This window comes from Sander vitreus, chromosome 11 (genome assembly GCF_031162955.1).
Source record: "Sander vitreus isolate 19-12246 chromosome 11, sanVit1, whole genome shotgun sequence".
Lineage (NCBI taxonomy): Eukaryota > Metazoa > Chordata > Actinopteri > Perciformes > Percidae > Sander > Sander vitreus.
In genome coordinates this window covers 21,416,409-21,438,798 of record NC_135865.1, presented here as the reverse complement: position 1 = coordinate 21,438,798, position 22,390 = coordinate 21,416,409, and the positions used below count along the sequence as shown (strand labels likewise).

The 22,390-nt window shown below is 40.2% G+C and overlaps 1 protein-coding gene across 6 annotated transcripts in view; it reads right to left on the bottom strand.

Moving 5' to 3' along the window:
* Positions 1 to 510: 510 nt before the first annotated feature.
* The window catches only part of dachd (dachshund d), a 96,860-nt gene continuing 74,980 nt past the window's right edge, over positions 511 to 22,390 (bottom strand). For 3 of the 6 annotated variants that reach the window (XM_078262324.1, XM_078262327.1, XM_078262325.1), the window contains exons 7-11: positions 13,181 to 13,326; positions 9,895 to 10,042; positions 8,921 to 9,079; positions 7,303 to 7,371; positions 511 to 2,644 (exon numbers count right to left, since the gene is read on the bottom strand). In XM_078262324.1, coding sequence (XP_078118450.1) covers positions 2,607 to 2,644; positions 7,303 to 7,371; positions 8,921 to 9,079; positions 9,895 to 10,042; positions 13,181 to 13,326 — 560 coding nt within the window. In that variant the 3' untranslated portion in view covers positions 511 to 2,606. The remainder of the gene's footprint in view (positions 2,645 to 7,302; positions 7,372 to 8,920; positions 9,080 to 9,894; positions 10,043 to 13,180; positions 13,327 to 22,390) is intronic. The other 3 variants (XM_078262326.1, XM_078262328.1, XM_078262329.1) reach the window with 1 other exon arrangement.

Sequence of the window (22,390 nt, the reverse complement as noted above, 5' to 3'; positions counted from 1 at the left end):
ACAATGCAGCATTGAATTATGCAGCAATCAGTCAATTATTCATCTCTGTGGATGTGTTCCGGCCATGCTTTAAAAAGCATGCAAAATGGGAATGGGCCGAGCATGCTGTGTCAACACATTTCACTCAGAATTTGATTACTCGAGAAATTTGTCTCTCGATGTCGATTTCATATTTTTTCTTATGCCGTACCTGTTACAGTTGTTCTGAAATGATCCCTGTGGATAACTATTGTGTCTCGAGAGCAAAACAAATAATGTCACTCAAGAACAGTCAGAACAGATTATAATTACAAACATACAAAAAGAAAAATGTATGAAGTGCCATAAAAACTGACAATGTTACATTTACAAAACAGAATCATTTGACAAATAACAATTTCCTAACAACTCCCTCGAAGCTTATATAAAGTGAATATTATGATGCATGACCCTACAGCACCTACAACTGCTTAAATGAGTGCTGATTATTTTATGGCGATATATTGTGAATTAGTGTCATACACTTCAAAGTAAACATGAAATAATTTATTTACAGTGAGCTCGGTCACACCCTCATTTACATAGTTTATATAGGATTAGCATGTTTTTCTTTTTAAAAAAACACACTCACACATGCAGGTCAAAGGGTACACACACACACTCTCGCATCCACACTCAGTGAAAAGGAAAGGTTACACAAGATATTCTCACCATTTGATTACATTTTCTTAAGCAAAGAACAATATGCTCATTTATTTTTCTACAGTATACCTGCAAGTTTTTTTTTCAGGCCATACATAATACATTGAAATGAATTACAAGACTGAGTGCTGATTGTAAAGGTCTCAAAAAACGAATACGCCAAAAAGGATGATTCAGAATCGCAAAACAAAAAGGAGCTGCCTTTAACACTAGTTTACATTTGTATCAGATCACCTTGAACTGTTATGTTTGGCTGTCTTCTGTATCAATCTGTATCTGGAATGTTAAATCCGTGTGACTTCCACCTCAAAAACACTCGCCGTTTTCAAACACAAGTGCGACAGAGAAGTGTGTTCGGGCAACATAGTTAACTCACATAGTTTATCATCAACATGTTAACTTTATTAGAATTTGAAGTACAATGAAGAGATGATTCGAGAAGCTATATAAGTTATCAGTGACAACAGACCTAGACACTCCATTGAGAACAAAAAGAACAAACACATTGTGAACATGGGACACTCCTCTCCTGATTGTAACACATAAGGTCTAAACTGTTTTTCAGTTAAAGGACTGACATCAGCTTATCTCTAGAGAATATACACAGGTGTTACAGCACCAAAATTCAAAACGCATTTAGGGAAAGTAACAGGAAATGTTGCTTATGTTTTTTTTTTTCTTTCTCACCAGGATATCATGAAACACTCTAAAAAAGAAAAGAGAACTGTGTTTGTGTACGGGGTTTTGAGCAATGTAATTAAAAGGCATTCAGTCTCGAAAAAGTTGTGTCATGACTGTTTCTCAAACTGACACGTGATCATAATTAGTCTGGATATTTTCTTTTTAAAAAAGCATTGAGAGTTGCTGATTTTGAGTGTCTCATGACAAAAAATGTACAGTAAATTCCAAGAAATATCACCTTTGTTACAAAGATTACAGTACTATCGACAGCAAAAGTCTTCATTTTGAAAGTGAAATGTTTGATAATTATGTTTTCAAAACCATCTGGGCTTGAGTGAGTCAACCCTAGTATTTGTTCAGCACAATATAGGATTTATTAAATATCATAATTCCAGGACAAACATTTACATGCCTGCATGCTTTCTCACCAAAATGGCAGCTAGAGGAAAGAATGATGGCTCAGAAATAGAACGAAACAAAACTGTAGGTTTATATAAATGGTGGTATTGTTTGCCTAATAGCTCTACTGCATACACAATACCTCTTAACGTTATATACACATACCTCATCAAGCCACTCGGGTTCGATAGAGCGAGTTTTACTGTCATTATCATCAGATCTTGTATATACAACAATGGTAAAAAGGAAACGTGATTGTATTGTCATCTAATTTAGAAAACATGAAAATCAAACATCAGTCTTCTCTTTTGATGAACACGTAGATGTGATAGATTCACATTTTTTTTTCTCCTCACAAGGTTCATCTCCACGTCATTTTTAGTTTCTCAAAATTCAATTTGAAATACAAAACACAACTTCAGTCGAATTTCTTTTTCAAAGCTTTCTCGCTGGCTGAGATACAGTATAAAAATCTTCAGTGCTGTGAATTTACGAGTTATTACCAACAGTGTACCATGGGTACATTTTTTACTGTGCTCAATATATATGTTTATCCTTCACGTCGGCCAACCCGCTACGTCAAAAGCTGCTCTGTCAAACTATTTCATGTCGTGAGAAAAAGACTTCTTATTCTACATTCAGACACAACCTCCTCCAGCATTTGGGTGAACACAGCATTTTCCATTGAACTCCTACAAGCAGCTTGACTTCTTTCCTCTTACTAAATCAGCCTGGATAAGGGCTCTTGAGAATCTTCATGGGGTTTCTTTTCTTTCGTTTTTTTTCTTCTTCTTCTTCTTCTTTTTTTCTGAAATTTTTATTTCCTCCAGCTCCTCACGGCCTTATCAGTACATCACGGTGGTTTTCAGGAACAGTCTTCCATCTGCAACAGAGGACACACAGGAGCCAAGGATTAGCCAACAGCTAACATCCTGCTGACGCACATGCACTATTCAGGATGTGATAGTTGATGAACTATAACTTCACAATATTGCCCCCTAGACTTTCACTCTCACCAGTGCTACTATGGATTCACAAACCGATTTGACGATAAGATTAAGTTAACGACCATGACGAATATGATTAAACATCATATACAGTCATTTACTTTACTTGCAATAGATATAAGACAGTATAATGTGTCATGGTGTCAGGTAGAAGGAAAATAAGGACTAACCAAAATAGTTGTAACTTTGTATTTAAGATCATATACAGTACAGTACATCAGTGGAAATATAATTACACTGTTACATGAATATTTTATTACCGAGAAAGGGCCCACCGTAAAAGCAGCTATGATAACCACACTCCAGGCTCCAGAATTGTATGCCACATGTGTTTCAGACATCTCTACTGACACGCTTGTTTGAACATAATACTGCACTCATGATGTAAAGCGCTCTCTAAGTGACATTTCCTGCATGGAAATAGTGTTTATTGAAAACGGCAGACATTCCTCCGCTGCGTTATCTCCAGACACCTCCAACCTAACGAGCTTTGTCCATTTCCCAGCAAACACTCTTGTCTGAGTGTTCGCCTGAGCGAGCAGTGCTGCTCCGACGCTGAGCTGGTAAAAGCATCTGTTAGGCACAGCTCAGGAGCATGTTTGACGTTTATTACCTTCACATTTCCTCTGCCGGAGAATGCTACAGTAATGCCTTTAAGAAAGCACACCTCTCTATGGCAGCGCGCCTAAATAATTCAATGGTTAAGAGAAACGCACACAAAGACATTTAGCAGCGCAAGTTGTTGGACATGACACGAGCCGCGCCGGACATCGCTCGACTCCCTTTCTACAGAGACATGGAGAATACGCCTGGTTACGATGTCTGACAGTGCATTTACTTTAGCTGGTAGTCACACTTAAATTAGTAGGTTATTTTCTACAATAATTCTATTACCACAAAGAATTTTGCTTAATTTAAAATCTGTATGACATTATCAATATTTTATCAATTAGTTGCCCTATTAACATTTTTTTTTTTTTTTTATGTATTGTCGTGCATGGAGAGTGGAGACAACAAAGGCTTGTTTTATGTGTGTGTGTGTGTGTGTGTGTGTGTGTGGAGGAGAGGGGGGGTACAAACACACAGGCTAATTACCCGGCACTGCTGCAGGTCTCAAAGGCATTGCACTATTGCAGCCTCTATTCAAGCAACAACCACTGAGTTCTGTGTAAAAGTCATTACAGCATGAATGCAGCGCTACGAAGAACAGACAGCCAAGGAGGGGGCCAGAGAGCGCTAAGAGTGTGGGCCAGGATACACAAGTTGATACACACACACACACACACACACACACACACACACACACACACACACACACACACACACGCCTTTCATAACAAGAGCAGATGAAACATCACACACTCAGCTCACAGTCTGTCTACCTGCCGGCCCAGCTTCACAGTTGGAGCAGTTTGCAGGGGTGCTAATGAAAACGAGGACGATTCTGTTATTTGACGGATGACGACATTTAATACCTTGTCGAGAGGAGGTTATTTTACTTTTAATAGATCAAATTATCATGAAAGGCAGGGAATGGGCGAGGAGGTCTGATAAGCACATCTCACTGATTCAAATCCATTTCCGAGTCAGGACGCAATATTAGTGCAAATGTTGAAACATCTGCTTCACATACATGACTAGAAAAATTGGTGACGTCTTGACACATTGTTTTATGAAAGAGCGTCTCATTAAAATATGTTAAAACTTTAGTATTTTTATATTCAAATCAAGATGAAAAGTTCATTAAAGAGAATAAATATTTCATTAGATGCTAAATAAAACAAAGGGAATTTTTGGCTTCTCTCAGCATAAAATTCCTTTGAAAGATTAATTAATACATGTAAATTATGCAAATTATGCCCATGCAAATATTTTATGAAGACAATTAAGGGATCCATTAATTACAGTCTTTTTTGCTTCAGTGACATTCATTCATTTAATTTTAATTTCACTTTAACTGTTTTGATGTTTAATCTTGCAACAAAGAACTTTATCTCTGTGCACAGGGTCGTGTAAACTTGCCGAACACATCGAGTGGGAAGCGGCAGGGAACCAGAGAAGATACTGGGGGAAGATATTCACATGTGCACCGTTGCCAGGCAGTACTGGCGAGGTACAGTCCCAGTAGCTTGTCTGCCTGTGAAAAGAGCCACGTTCCATCTTGGACTCGATTCAAAACACTGTAAAAGCAATTAATAAACACAGACTGTGTTAATATCGCAGAATTAGAGAAGTGTGACAAAAGACAAATAGAAATAATTAGTTCTCTAAAATTATGCCCTCATTATTATTTTTTTCCCTCTCTCTCTCTCTCTCTCTCTCTCTCTCTCTCTCTCTCTCTCTCTCTCTCTCGCTCCATTCGCCTCCCTGAGTTTGGAGTTGAGAATATACCCACACATTTCTCTCGACTTTCATGCGAGTGATAGGCTTGTTTTTCCCCTTCTGCTTGTGTAATTTATCAACATCATTTTTTTGCCATTTGAGGTTAATTATACAGCGAGGCTTGCAGAGTAGAGCAGAGGAGACATGGGTGGCAGACAAATGCTTCTCTAACTGAACAAAAACACAAACTGCAGCCTGTTATTCAGTTCCCTCCTTCATCCTACTCCTTAAGGCATTGATCAGAGGGATTGAGAGACCCCAAAAAACAATATGGCCGCATTGTACTGTTCCTAACAGCTATTAGATAAAAAAAAACAAAAAAACATCATTTAAAAACAAAAAACTAATTCCATTTCATTAGAACTTACAGTGGCTTGCATAGGTTTACACCCCCCTGCTAAAGTTGACTAAACTGAGGAATAAAAAAAAAAAGCATCTTTTGGAACACATACCCTTCACCATACCTAGAGATTGGCATGGTTTTATTTCAGATAGCCTAATAGCTGGTTTGATTTGCATTGAGAGATGATTTTATGGAAAGTACCCCATGCCAATCTCTAGGTATGGTGACGGGTATGTGATGATGTGGGGCTATTTTAATTCCAAAGGCCAAGGGAACTTTATCAGGATGCATAGTATCCTGGATCCATGAAATAACTGGCCTTTAAAAATAAAAACCTGCTGCCTCTATGTGAATTTAACATAGGGGTGTACTTACTTATGCCCCCTGTATTTTAAGGAAGAACACTTATTTATTCACGATACATTAATCATTTACAAAGAAAAATGGTCTCCTTAAAGGTTGGATTTTTCCTAATATTTTTTAATTAAGGCATTAAGATCAATTAATAAACATCAAAAGATGTTTTTTTATTCCTCTTTTTAGTCAACTTTAGCATGGGTGTGTAAACTTATGCAAGACACTGTACATTTAAGCAGAGACCATGAGTGCTGTCACTACAAGTGTAGAAGCTTTAACACATTTCATTTTATACAATTATACTAGAAAAGGGCTAGCTCTTCATATTAAGTGTAAAGAAATGAAAGTGGCTAAATATACTAATTTAGTATGAAATAAGGGGCTATAATTACGCTGTATCTGGAAGTTATCTTTGTATTTTAAATGATGACATATGGATTTCCTTTTTTGGGACATCAAACTGTTTCAGATCCCTGCAGTGACTGAATGACATTTAATTAAGGAGGAGTCATCATTTCTCTTAGAACAATTTTCTTTCTTTTTGCCCTTTTACAAAATATCAGTTCAAGTAGACTAATCAAACATTAAAGAGTTAAAGGGACCCAACTTATTCTTGCATACAAAGATGAATATTTTCCACTTTTCACAGCAAATTACATGGAGCATTTTCCCGGATAAATTGGGACCTCTCCCACTGATAAGGGCGGTTCTGAGCAGACGCAGCTGAGGCGTATTAAAGGAAGACGTTGCGAGTAATAATGAGCATATTCAACCTCTGCAAGGTGTCTTGTATCTGGGTAAACACAGATAGCAGACAGTCTACAGAGGTTATCACTAGAGCGCCCTTCCCCAAACACATACTGCACCCCCAAGGCTAACAAACAAACAAACCATTAAAAATGTACAAGGCTTATTCATAAAATGGATTGATTTGCCCCGTTTATTATTATCAAAGGGGGGATTCCACTGCTTTTTGTGGTTTTATGACTCATTAATGCTTCCTGAGTTGTAAACAAACCACTTATTTCACTCTTTCTCTGCTACATTCTAGCTTAGTTCTTAGTTCTTTATCTACCGTATTGTACAGTGTTGTACAACAAAGATCTGTTTCTGAAAAGCATCCCGGCCACTAAAAGTCAAGTAAAAGAACAATATTATTTCTACAGAAAACCAATGATCTTGACCTAGTGCTGTGGCCCAGATGGTGAGCTGTATGCCTGAACAGCAGGCACAGAAACACTAATGTTCATAAACTGAAGCAGAGTGTGCGTTAGTGTGTGTGTGTGTGTGTGTGTGTGTGTGTGTGTGTGTGTGTGTGTGTGTGTGTGTGTGTGTGTGTGTGTGTTTGAGGGAGAGCGAGAGAGGAAGCGAGGAGGGGGGGGGAGAGAAAGAGCAAGAGTGAGAGCCAGCGGAAAAAGAGAGAGATTTATTGTCTCATCTGAGCCCCTGTACCTTGTATTGTCCTTTCAGCATCTGTTCTTCCACTGCTGCGGTCACTCTCCATCTCAGGGGTCAGAGATTCTGAGAGAAGAGAGGAATCACCGCCGTTAAACATCCCTGACATCCACCTATCACAATGCCAGTTTCACAGCATCGTTCATTCAAAACAAGAGGCTAAAGCCTTCAAGCTATCTCTCCGCCGCATGACGCTGAATGCGTGTGTTGGATGAATTCTGCGTCTCTGTGTGATTATGATAAGTGGTAAAATAAGATACTTAAAACCTTGTTTTGACACTTTGGAATCATTATGCATGAAAAGTGTGACCCTACGTTCAATGTGTTGGTAGTAAAGTGTACTGTACCAAAACGTCAAAGGTAAAATTGTACTTGCACTAAATAGTAATTGTCATATTTAGATTTTGTAATTGGGTCTTATAACCCCGTACTGTATACTGCTGGTGGCCACCAATGAAGTGATTTTATATATTAAAAAAAGTAAATCGGGCGCCTGCTTAGCTCGCCTGGTAGAGTGGGTGCCCATATATAGAGGTTTACTCCTTGACGCAGCGGCCGCGGGTTCGACTCCAACCCGCAGCCCTTTGCTGCGTGTCATTCCCCACCCTCTCTCTCCCCTTTTATGTCTAAGCTGTCCTGTCAAATAAAGGCCTAAAATGCCCCAAAAAAAGAAAAAAAGAAAAAGTAAATCATATGTTATGAGCTCATCAGCTTTTGTATGCAAAACCTAAACTCTGCAAACCGACTAGTAACTCCTGTCAGATAAAAGTATTGAAGAATAACTGTATTTAAGTTTAGTATTGAATATATGCAGTTAGTTTATTTACACCTCTACCAATAATTAAAATGTCCTGTGAATGTGCATCACATGATTTAGCACTGATCCATCTACAACTGTTTTAATAATCAATTAATTATTCCCATCATTTTTCAAGCAAACACTCCACTCTCTCTCTCTCTCTCTCTCTCTCTCTCTCTCTCTCTCTCTCTCTCTCTCTCTCTCTCTCTCTCGCTCTTTATTTAATTGTTAATGGAATATTTTGTTGTTTGGACAAATGTGATGACGTCACCTTCTGCTTTGGGGAACTGTAATGAGCTAAAACAAACTAAACGAAAAATCAAGAACATAATTGACAGATATACAGTATATATACTGTATATATATATATATATATATATATATATATATATATATATATATATTGTTGATATATAATGGAAACAATCATTAGCTGCAGTCCAAGTGCACAGGGTGTAAAACTTCATACGATGTTGAAGTGTTGTAATGAGAACGGAAAGCAAACGTAGATTTTACCAAATGAAAAGTTGCGCTATAGATAAGATACAGCATTGACATTTTGAACGAAACAGCATTAATCTATTTATCGCTGCTATAATAAGATACTTGTAAAGACGTGTTATTTTTTCAGTATTGTTATAAAATAATGATGCTTTTACTAAAAAATAAAGCCATCTGTGACTTCACAATATTTGCTTCAGGTAACATTTAAACTCCTGAAAAATCACATTTTGAATCAACACATTTTTGGTCACCTGCTTTGTCCCGCTAGGAACCACACTAAATGAAGTGAAAAGTACAGTAATAGTGTCTCACTGTGGAGCATCTGACCGTTGAGTGAACGCATGCTGTCAGAGGGCGAGGGCTGCTTCAGGGTCTGCTCAGCCTGCTCTCTCCTCTTGGATTCGTACTCCAGAGCTTCTTGGAGTTTCCTCTTGGCCTTCTTCTCCTTCTTCAGACGCTTCTGAATGATTGCTTGGATAGGGAAAGACCGCAGTGACAATAAATGAGCTATGGGGCAAATTAGCGGAGCCTTTCTTTAAACTGAAATCTGATTATTGTAGCTATTGCATTCTAGCAGGGAAAGATAATAACCTCGTTTTTTAAAATCTAGCACACTATAATAGAAAAGGCGAAATCAATTAAACCTAAATATTTTATAATATATAAAGATCTTCCTTAATAAAAGACAATACTGACTGTGACTTAACAAACTGCTAGAGGGAATTAAAGCAAATTGAAAAATGTATTGGGATATTTTTCATGAATTTCTCTCATTAAACATAAACGATACAGTTAGCATATGAAGCTGATGCATTTAACATGAGACTGAGAGTGAATTTCTCTAAGTTAATGTGTATTACCAATTATGTCAACTGACTAAGAGCAGGAAAACCGGCGCTAAGCAGATCCCTGCGTGTGTGTGTGTGTGTGTGTGTGTGTGTGTGTGTGTGTATATATGTGTGTGTGTGTGTGTGTGTGTGTGTGTGTAAGCAAAGAAACGCAGTCGTGCATGTCAGTGTTGCAATAAGAAACATTAAACATACACGCAAAACTGTGTGTGTACATTCAGGAGCTATCACGTCGACATGAGTACAGGCCTGGGAAGTCTGAACTGCTGCAAAAATACACGTTTACGCTTGCCTGCCTGCGCGCCTGCCTGCCCGCCCGCCAGCCCTCACACACACACACACACACACACACACACACACACACACACACACACACACACACACACACACACACGGCTGACAAGGAGGATATAGTGCCAGGTAGTCGTCAGGCAGTACCTCTGTTCTTCTGCTCCATGGCGAGCTGCTTCTCCAGAGTCTCCCTGAGCTCCCTCTCTCTGAACAGCTCCATCTTCAGCTCTGTCTTCTCCAGCTGCACCTGCTTCTCCTGAGCCCGCGCGTTGTCAATAGCCACTTTCAGCAGGCCCTGCACACACACACACACACACACACACACACAAATATATACAGTATATATATATATATATATATGTACCCACAGAGATATAGAGAAAAAAGGCAGAGTGGGTAGCAGGGAAAAAGAGAGTGATGTGGGCTATTTAAGAGCTTCTAGATGAAGTGACAGCAAACCACACTGAAAGTGTGTCACAGCAGTCCTTTGTACTGCCCACAGTAGTGAAGCAGAACACAGGGCCAAAAGCTGACTGCTGCTACATGTTTCCTTTTCAGGCGTATCACCACCTTTGCTGGTCGTTTTATCTGTGAAGATGTCATTGTCGTTTAGCTGCTCCACAGCTCCTACAAGATCTATAACTTTGAACATAGATCTACCAGATTTTTGTAATAATCGTTTATTTGTTTTAAATAATGACAGCTGACGTGGGAGTGCTGGGAATGTCTGACCCCTTTTGGTCAAAGCTGTGAAATACAAGTTTAGATAAATATTATACTTTAGAGCTGTTCTGAACTAAACCAGAGAGAAGATTGCTTGAGTAAGAATGGTTGAAGGAGAAAATGTAAGAAGAAAGAAGGAAAAAATGTTCAGCCCTGCCACACTAAAGGTTATGATGGAGCTCACCTCTTGGTCAAAGCTCCAGTCTACTAAGTAGAGGGTAAAAGGTTTATGGGCAAGGTCAGCATCTTTACTCTACAGACTGTCTATAACTGCATTGGAATTGATATCCAGAATTAGTCTCTGTAGCGCATTTTCAAGCTCCTCACACAGCACGGCAGGAATGAATAATATGAATGACAAGTATCTCATCATGTATCAATTACATTACTGCCATTCCAAATATACTCCTGACAGTCCTGAATTGAAAGATACAGCGCTCTCGTGTGAAAGCTGTACAGTATCGCCGCCATTTTCATCACAATTATATCGAATGTACTGGGCTATATCTTACTAATTGTTGATTCTTCTGACCCCAATTTATTCTAAGTTGCTTTATCTTAATTTTCTGCTTGGTGTAATTTTGTTGATTCATATATAAATATTCAACATGCAGATCATTATCAAAGATGACTTAGTGGAGTGTTGGGAGCTCACGACGGGTTTACTTGTGGCTTTCTAATTACCACGCAGAGCAAAAGGAGAAGCAGGACTCTGATGCCAACGGTACAAGTGCAATGAAAGGGCAGCAGTGTACACACATCATTACACTCAGACAGAAGGCAAATACATTTATCTTTCTGACTGGAGGTGTTTGAGCTGAAGCCTAAATGGCACTCTGAGTCGATGGGTATTGTTAAGGTATGCAGATTTACAGTTGAGTGTATCTGTAGTCTGATGTCCATGTAAAGTATACTGGAAGGAGGATGTGGATGACGTCCACCTTTTTGACTAAAAATTAGCTCTTGTAGAACGTCTCCATCATGACAATGACTTGTATCAACATAATTCAACATGGAAAGCCTTAAATTGTGGAAGAACTGTGGCTGTAAAATCACCTGCTTGGTTTTTTTCTTTGGGCACGAATGGGAGTATTTTTTACTGATTTAGTCATCGAGCCTTGACGACAAAATTGATTGTCAGTCGATTTCAAAATGAACCATATGATCGTTTTTGCCTCTGCCACACCTATGGTGATGATGTGGTTAGTTGTTTGACAAAAGAAAAGAAATCTTGAATCCACATTGTTTTGCTAGCTTTTTTCCGGGGGTTTTCAAATGGATCTCACATTGGTCACTGGTCTTTTTCAGCAGATGGCATTTGCTCAAGGACATCAGCTGTTGAAGGCTTCGGAAAAAAACTAGTTAATGGACCTTGAACTATGATATATATCCAAGATCAAGAATAAGCATGTTTTGGAAAAAATTGCGGTAAAAGTTATGTTAAAGGAAAATTGGCATTAGGCCTCCTGCACACTGCCTGCGTGGCGTGGCGTTTCTGTTGCGTGTCAGTTGCATGGAGGCTGCGTGGCATTTTCTATGTCTTTGCACACCAGAAACATGTCTGACGCGGCGCTGCTGCTGCTAGCCTTGTCTGTACACATGTATGTTTCCCATAAACATAAACATAAATATATACAGATTTGATTACAGCAAAGACAGCATCGGCAGTATTGACGGTAAAATAGGCTACAGAATATTTTGTTCTGTATTGACAGGTGCAAAATTTGAAAATCATATATCAATATAAATTAAATTACATTTATATCTGCATTTATGTCAAAACCTAGAGACTTTCAAACATCAACATGTCATTTATTAAATGTATTTGTGTCAAAATGACATATAAACATTTTTTCGTATTCTATTTTGCCTGGAAACGCTTCCGTGAAAAATAGGCGTCGGTCCTATTTCTAGCATGCACGTGTTTTCGGCGTGGCTCGAGCCGCGCCTGAGACGTGTGTGTCACGCAGGCAGTGTACAAGCTCTAACCTGTTAACATGGGAGCCAAAATAAAAACGGATGCGCCACGACGCTGACATGCTCAAGCCACGCAGGCAGTGTGCAGGAGGACTTATGGTTAAAGAAAACCAATTTTTGCCTGTTGGTAGGATATGGGAGAAGTCGAATACTCTGTATGCCCAATCACGCCACCTGACCTCAACACTCTAACCTAACGTTACGTCTTAAGAAAGTCACATTATTTCCTGCTGATTGTAAACATGTTTTAAGCTGTTTGAACAATAATCCCAAACTGTCATTTTTCTGGAGAAGGTAGTCTTGATCTACGTATTAGTATAGAATTAATAATAATAAATTGAATTTATATAGCGCTTTTCACAAACTCAAAGTCGCTGACTTGAGAATTGAATGGTGTTCCACTTTGGCGCCCCCAAATGGTAGTTAAAACAAAGACACTGTGGCAGACACACAGCATTGGAATTGGAATTGTCTCCTTGTTCTATAACAAACACATCAGAATCATTTCAAAAATGCCCAAACCTCATGAACATTTTACACATACCAGCTTGAAACAAAAATTGTGAATTTGTCTAGGCTTCCTTGATGCTAAATGAGGTTAAAGGTACAGTGCAGAGATCCTTTACTGTATTAACCATCAGAAGATGCTGAACGTACTGCTCCTAACGGTGTGTTTTTAAGCAAAATGTGTTAACTCTTACTATGGGGGCAAAACCCTGTCTGTGGACAATACCTGTATGTTGGTGAGGAGAGTTTCTATTGACGACAAGCCATCTGGGAAGAGAAATGGTGAGGGGAAGCCAGGAGGCAGGGCCTGTCCAGCAAATGACAACCTCTCGTAGCTATCTCTTGCTGTCGGGGTGCACATGGAGTTGTCCTCTGAAAAGAAATTAATAACATTGAAAATGGATTCATCATAGAATACCGTTTGTGAAACCTGAAAACAAACTAAGTGGTAGAATACGTGAGTAGATTTTGGAGATGCTGACACATATTGACTCTGCCTTCAACTGACCAGTAGCAATGACTGGGTCAGCCAATGCCAGCTCTCTCATCCTCTCAGAAATACAGTGGACTGACTGGTCGCTTGGAGATTCCTTTGTAGTGCTTCTTATCAAGTCATGAGTTTGGGGTTAAACAATATCAATCAGGACATAAATCCAGCCTCCCCCATTTAAGAGATGTCATGTGGACTCCGAAATCAGAAGCAGGCCCACAGTTCGACCCCAGAGGCTCGGGCTTCCTTTGTGTATGCACGCACGGGTGCCTGTCAAACCTAAGATGACATCATCCTCCATTCATCACCGGCAGAGGGGTAGGGCCCTGCCATCTGCTGTCCAGCCTATCCACCAGGCCTCAGAGGAGGAAAGAGGAGCAGAAGAGGGAGGGAGAGAAAGCAGGAGGCAAACCGGCAGACACAGATACAGGCTGGTCAAACTAAAACAGTATGTCAGACACTGCCGTTTGTTGCCCCATCAAATCTGACACATGTTTTGTCCAGTGAGCTTTTATCATGCCAACAATTTGTTAGTGCTACCATCTTGCAGAGAGCCAGTTTATTAAACACATACAGTCTAAAAGGTCTCTACAGGAAGTCTGCACCATCAGCTGTTTAACTTCTAATGTAATGGAAAGGGGGAAAAAGTTGTATTTGTAATGTGGAACCCTGGCTGTGTTGTGCACAGCACCTTTCTGCTCTCATCCAGTATTCATATCTGTTTATGTGGCAGGCTGAATCTTGTACAAACAGCGAGTGGAGCTGAACAGCCCTGCCTCTCCCTCCCATCAATATTCACCGACGCTAGCCAAGTGCTGGGAACAGCTGGTCTTACATTAATTAGTTTAAAGTATTTATTTCACCCATCCTCTGAGCAGATTGAGCAAAAACATTGGAGATTATTTCAAGCATCTGCAAATGCCCTGGAAACATCTCTGCGCCAAAAGTCGAGTGTTAGGATTCACAGTTTAGGTTTGTAATTTGAAGAAAGATTTTTTTTTTTTTTTTTGAGAGGGAAAGATGGTGAAATATGCACCGCTGGTCCGTGGAGAGAGTAAACAACCTTTCTCCTTTTTCAGATGGAGTTCACTCTTGTTGATTAATTAGAATGGATGGTTGCCTAATGGATTAAAATTCGTTTATAATTTGACTTCATAAAAATAATGAATTGCCTACTTTTAAGAAGCCACTCCTGTGGTAATTTGTTTTGTTTGGTGCAGACCTGTCTGCATTTTGAGGTAGGCGTCTGGGAGGAAATATAAAATGTACTCTCCTTATACAGTGGCGCAACATGAAAGTCCCATTTTATCTCAATAAAATAGCTAATCAAAGATCAAAAGCATTACAGTTAGCTCCAGCTCAGGTTGATATAGATCTATTGCATGCATTATATGCATACATCACCCACCTCCAATAAAATCCCCATAACAACTAGAGACGTTAGTAGACCTCGGGGAAAGGTCTGCTGTTGTAGCTTTGTAATTGATTTGTACTGTAGGCACTTTGTCCCTTATTTAGTGTTGGCATTAATCATAAATCATTGCTTTAACAAACTCCGGCTTCCCACTCAGCAGGCCTCCCCTCCAACACAATGTTGGATCACACAGAATATTTGATGGCTTTGTTGCAGGGGAAACAACCTGTCATGCTCTGGGAAAAGCAAACAGCGTGTTTTGTTCGACAGACTCCAACTACAGTGCAGCACCCCTTGTCAGATAACATTTCCACCAGGAGCTATGCATAAATACAGGCATTTTAAAAGAGAGGAAACTGTTAGCTAATAAGTGACTAATTTAATCAATATAATCAAAACTGGCTTAATGAAACAAATTTAAATTCGATCTAGATCTGTGGTTTCTGTGCTTCTAATGTTGTTGCCCCCCCCCCCCCCTCATTTTCTCTCTGTGCCTGGCTGCAAATGCTGGCATGTGTTTGCGTGTTTATTTCTCACCATTGCTCCAGAATCATTGACTTCAACTTAATTACAGCGACAGGCGTTGGAGTGATGGGGGCCGGTGGAATGGAGTACTCTGTTTCCAGGTGATATTTCTCCACTAGCAAGGCTGCCAACAGCAGCTGTGACAGCCTCTTGTGCTTACCGTACGGTAAAGGTACAGTTAAGTCCCCCCGACTATGAAATACTGTGTGGAAAAACACTCGCAGGTCACCCCTGTCACAAATAACATTTCATGCACAACTGTTTCGACGGATAATAGGTGCCACAAATAAAAATGGGACGCTGTAAATACAATGCATTCTGAATGAAATGCCATAATTTAAACAACGCCCCCCTCCTCTCTCCATCCTCCTCTTCCACCCTGCTCTCAATAGCTGCAGAGGGAGTCCTTGACAGTGTGCTAGCAATGATGAATCACCTATCCAGTTAATTTTCTCACTCCTCATGTGTTGTGCTGCTAAAACAGGGGCCCAGGAATTGACTTGACAAACTATGAATGTAAAAAATATCACTTGGAGGGATCTGGGCTTATCTCCAATTTACATGTTATTAGATTTGTGTTGCAAGCGGCACTTGGACCTAGTAAAGCTGAGGCAAAAAAGATGGGGCACATGATAACCAGAGATAAAACATGTCTAAAACCCACTTGAAAGCCTTTGAAATATTTGATGGAAAGTCACAGGGAGCGGAGAGAAGCAGAGGAAACTGGCCTGATTTAAAATGTGACAGACACACATTGCAATCTGTGGTAAATCTAGAAGAAACCTTGGGAAATTTAGCTGCAATCTCTGGATAAATAGCTGTAATTGACCTTGGGAGTTGAAAATGTGCCATATGTTTCTGGTTCCTGTGTTTGAAACTGGGTCCCTCAGGACATTTCAGCTGAGTCCTCACACGAAGGCAGTGTGAGCAAGAGGAGAGGAAGATACAGAAAGACACACAAAGAGAGAGAAAGAGGAAGAGAAGGATGCCAGGAACAAGAGATAGATGGTTGAAGACAGAAGATGGATGGATGGATGGATGGATGGATGGATGGATGGATGGATGGATGGATGGATGGATGGATAGGTGAGGCAGTCTGAGGAAGAGGAGGCTGAAATAGAATGGGTGTGCTGAGAATGAAAGACAGAGAGGAAGAGATATAAGAGAGAGAGGGGGGAAAGCGAGAGGGAGAGCAGAGGTACATTTGGCTGGCCAGTCAGTGTGATATATTGACAGATGAAGCCTTTGTCCTTGCAAACCTGTGTTCCTCCCAGCAGGAGAACTGAATGCTAAACCTGGAGGTTGTCAGCACAGGCAACACAAAGCAAGGCACTGCTTTTCACTGCACAATTACATTTGATTTGACCTGCCAGGGCTGCGGAGAAACCAGCCTCCTTCAAATGGAGTAGTTATGACCTCTTGGACAGCCATTAGCAGCTAACACAGCATTATTCCACCTGCACTTAAAGCGCTAGATTTGGAAAAATCTTGTCAGGGGAAATATCTGTCTTGTCTGGTACAAATGCAGTGATGCAGAGCTGGCCAAAAAAAGTAGTTGCATGCAATTTGAGCACTTTAAAAAAACATGAGCCTAGCTTATCTATGTCTGCACTCTGAAGGGTCTTTTAGACTAAATAAATTCAGCTTTAACTGTATGATAACAGGAGCTCTTATAGTATGTCATGGGCTTATTTTAATCAATGCAGATACTACTGTATGTATCTACATTTTAAATTGTAACCTCTGCATACTTAAGTGTTAACAAAGGTTGAAATGTATTCATTCTCAACATCTGGACAGAAAACATTGGATACACTATAATCCAACTAGTGGAGGGTTAGACTGACTTACAGGCACACTTCTCTTAAGTATGAACCTGCAGGACATACTGTGACAATGTGTGTGTGATGAATCCATACAACACAAATTCCTTTAGAATGACTATGACTATGCCTTGCATATGTTGTGCATATGTGTGTGTAACGTCCTGTATGCATTGTGAAGAAAGAGAAAACACGCACGCAGTTGTATGCAAACAAAAAACCTCAAACACACACTCATTACACACATGCACAGCGCACACACTAATGTGCCCTCATCACATTTAAGCTAATTTCCTTTTCATCACGGAGAGAGGAAAATGAGTGTTTGCCCCATCCCTGCTGGGGGACAAAGTCAAGAGCCCCGGTCGGTTTGGGCTAGATTAACAGGTAACATTTGGCTCCCACTCTCTTATCACAGCATGAAAATCAAACTGCGTGTTTTCCTCTATCGCTCTCTCTTTCTCCCCTCCCTAATGTTCCCTTCACTTAGAGATGAAATCGCTTGCTGCACAAACCCATTTGGAGAGAGGAGAGAAGGTGAGCGGGATAATCAGGCTGGCCACTGGGCCGTGTTTCCTAAATGCTCTCCAAAACATTACTGTGCACAGGCATAAAATTAGCGCCGGGACCTTAAAATGTTGACATTTAGCATGACTTTTTGGAGAGTGACACCCTCATATTTTCTTGTAGGATATCATTAAATTTCAACTGCCCTATGGCTGTGCCTTTCCATTAATAACCAATTCAGTGTGTCACTTCTCCCTCTCTCTCACTCTCTCTCTTGCCACCTTTTTAAAGTAATGAGTCCATTGCTTTGCCTTAATAAATTGAATCGTATTCTCAAGGCCACATGAAGATAGAGCCACAGATGGACAGGCTGCATGGAGGAAATAACCATAAATCCTTTACTGTCAGAGAGGCGGTCGGAGGTGACAAAAGAAGACAATCGCGATGCTCAATTGGGATCACACCAAGATTACGAAAGACACAGTTAAAGGTTGATTCTCTCTTTTCAAAAAGATTTTTTTCCAGGCGGGGATAGAGAATATATTTTTTATTGCTTTCATTACTGAGAAAACACCCGCTAAATGATTAAATTTAAGAATCTAATCACGCATGGAGATTAGAATACTGACATATGATTGTCCATAATATTCTCCATTGTACATTATGTAAAACACTATCACAGCAGAGAAAATTATGAACTACAAATTGTGCTTTTTGAGCATAGATTACAATATTATGGTGAAAACAATTAAAATTGATTTCGTCATTTGTTTAACTGTTAGCTAAAAAAAGAGGGAGAGAAAAAACAGCAAGAGAGAAGGAGAGAAAAATGGCAACAGAGAGAGCAAGAGGCAAGGGAGCAGAATCTGTGTTGACTTCCATTCAGGAGGAAGATGTCTTGTCTTTTTATGCGGCCCATGTCATATTTATTGCATAAAGGTCAGAGTGTTCATTTGTTCAAAGTCAGCGTTTTCCCTCTCTCCTCTCCTCCATGTAATAAATGCAGGGGCTATGTCATTATCGGACCTCTGAGGATTACAGGCTTGGCTGACTGTGATGACTGCATAAAAGCATACAGGACTTTTGTTTCTGCCAGCACACACCTTCAAATGAGCTCTTAAACCGAAACAGCAGTGGAGACAAAATGCCATTTTGTAGAGAGACGATCACAGTTAGATTGGTCGAAACGGAACGGGGCAAGGTGATTAAAGGTGAGCGATCACAGCGCTAAATCCATGACCTTAGTTTTTAGTCAAACTAGGATAGGCATAAGGCTCAGGGCGGAGGAGCAAAAATAAACTCAGAAAAGAAAAATGACAGCCAGGCAGGCTTGAATAGATTTCTGTAATTCACCTATTGACTATGAGCCCAAACTGTCAAGAAGATAATACTCGGAGAAGGGCATTATAGTGAGGCACTTTGAAGGTGTTTAGATTGTCTTTGCATATTGACCTCTGTTGACCAGGTCCGTTTATTGACAGAAGAATCCGGGAGATTAAATTGGCCTCAACTATTGATTGGGTATTTTGCCTGAATCATTCCCATTACAGAAGGGAATCATTTGTACTGTATACCCTGCTAATCTCTCTGACCCACTAATCATCAAGCCATTTATTTCTCACTCTTTGTTTAGTTCTCCTTTGTTTAGCATTTATTAATTCATTAGAGCAATTTCTCATGCAGCTTAACTTAGACAGTGACTGGGGAGTCCTGTTTCTACCCGATAGCAATGTGCATTCCAGTAAAATATGCCACCGAATATGCACCCAACATCACAATACACATGCCAATTACATATTGATAATTAAGAATTCAAACAAACAAACAGAGAGGAAATCCCCCGTAATCACCAGGTTTTAATGGAACAAGTATTAGTTTGGTGTGGTTGGCCAGATAGCCTGCTGCTAGATCAGACCTTCGCTGGGTTTGGGAGGGGGGGGACAGGGAGACACATTGGTGTCATTGCCTGGCATTGCAATCCTACAGGGAGAGGCTACGCCGTTCTGTTGCTGCAGAACAAGCGTCGACACAGGCTGGCGCTAATCCAGACTGGATATACTGAGCAGCTTTTAAATGAAGATGAAGGGACAAAAGAGGAAATGGGAAATGTAAACTTTAAAAGGCCTAGCTTAGGAGCACTTGCTCTATGGCTGCCTGGTGTAAAAGCTCAAAAATGGATGCAAATCCATTAGTAGTCCCGGTTTCACAGTTATAAAAATACTTAAGGGGTTTTAATGGGAGCGACGTGTTACACGTGTGGAAATCTGTTTTGATAACATTATTCATAACACTGGCTTTGCGCTGTGTGAATTAATAACACTTCATTTACAGATGGAAGAAAGCTGCCATGTTATTTCCAGTTAAAGAGATTAATTTTTAAACACCTAATTGACAGGCTGGGGTTAGGCAGGATAAGCAACAGACTATAAGGCTGCAGCTGCAAAGTCAAGGTGACTGGAATACTCAGAGAAAGGCTTTCAAAAAAGCAGAATAGAGAGCAGAGAGGGAGGGAGTGAAGAGAATTAGTCCTCAAGCACTTTTCCCTCCGCCCCCTATTCTTTCTCTCTTTATTAGGAATGATTTACTCTCTCAGTGAAAGGATATAAAAGCTCAAGTATAGCGGCGTAATTATTGCAGAGTGAAAATTTAAAGGTTTGACTCACAATGTCCTCAAGTCAGCGAGCAGACTGCCAGACGATAAGAGTGACTGTGTTCAACACTCGGCATCCAATTGGTTGTGTTTTATGGGCTTTGCCAAGGAAGAGCACAAAAACAGCACTCGGCTCTGCAAGTCTGTAAACATGATAGACTGTGGCAAACTACTAGGGCTGGTGTTTACCTTGGCAGAGCCTGGCCCTGGCATGTCAGTAGCATCACTTAATTACTGTTTACATGTAAATATTAAATTATACAAACAAGCCCACAGAATGTCTCAAAAAGTACAGAAATACATATTCAGGGTCAACCTTATCTGTCCGCAACAGTTGCCACTGCTAAGATACGAATCGTTTTGAATCACAAATTTCCCGCATTGTACATAATCTTCATAATTGTTAAATGCTGTTGTCCAAGGGCATTCGGGTAAATATGTTCACATAATCTGCATAATAGCAGATGCTCAGATATGTAAAACGCACCATGTGTTCTCAGAGACGAAGAACACAAAAAACAACAAAAAAAAGGTTATTGTTCAAAACGGTTTTTATCAGGAATAAGGACTGGGATCATTAATGTCTTCCAGTCAAGACGGAGAGATGATTGCTTTGATTACAGACCTGTTTTCCTGACAGTCCACAGCAGCATATATAGTAGAGCACTGGTGCCTACTGTGCATCTCTGGTATGGCTGAGTAAAGCACTTGTTCATTTGCAGTGAAGGGTAACATGAAACAGGCCTCAGCCTTCTGATGGACAGGGAGATTTCACCTTCGCCAGTGAATGATAATGCATTATTAAATTTGCCTCTCTGCTCACTAGATACACTTAGCTGACCACAGCATATTTATCTCCCCATCCGAGGCTCACGTCTTGGCAGGAGAAAGCATTCTGTCACTTTTGAGGCATTTCAAAGATTAAAAAGAACCTCTCTCTTTTCAACGACCCTAAAAGCATCCCCCTTTTCAGTGAAATGTGATTAGCAGGAGATGGTGTCACGCAATGGAACATTCATGAGGGGGAGAACAAATATCCAAATGAACTCCCATGTCCTCGAGGAATAGCCCCTCTCTGCACCATCAGCAATCTCTCTCACATGGGCTGGGGAAATTTGATTGATCCTCTATTGAATTATTTTTTTGCACTCTTTCATTTCAACAGGACGCACTGACAAGTTGTTTGATCATAAAGCATTATTGTCTGCCAAGTCACATTTCAGGGTTGTGATGGCTAATGATCTTGCCTCCTGACTTAGGGAAAGTCAGGTAGTCAGCATGTGTTTGAAGCTTGCAACACCAAGGACATCGGGAGGACTGAACAAAACACTATGCATTAAAGTCAGAAAGATGAAGAGAAGGAGCTTACACTGAACATATCAAACTTGTAATGATACCGTATGGAGATACCATCAATGTCAGTGAAATATTTACGCCACAACTGATGCTGAAACTTTTGCCTGATCCAAAGTCCCCTAACTTCCTTTTTATCATTGCAAATGCTTATACAAAGGAGGAGCAGAACAAAGACTACAAAGGCTAGAAATCACTTTTTTTTTGCCTTTTTCATCTTTTTTTTTTTTTTCAAAATATATCTTCCTCTCTACATGAGCTCATCAGTGTCCACAGGTCCTTGCCCATAGCAGCTGTATGTGATAGACTGTGACACTGGTACCTGCTCCACTTCATCATTCAGACTGTAAACTGGGACTGCAGACAGTGCACAGTGCACCAACCATTGGACATCTAGGCAACGTCCTGACAAAGAAAAGGCGTGGCAAATCAGCTTTGTCCATTGTGGTCACACCGGTGCTGGATGCATCAATGATTGATTGATGGTTGATAGCAGGTATGAAATGATGCACCTCTAGGTGACATAACACACCGCGAGCATCCATTTGTGCTTGGGAGGACATTACGAGTGCATCTCCTGTTGTGTCAACAAGGATATATAACATTTACCAGGGAAGTGCCAATATCACATTACCGGTGAATCACCCGCTTTTAAAATATGGTTTACAGAATCA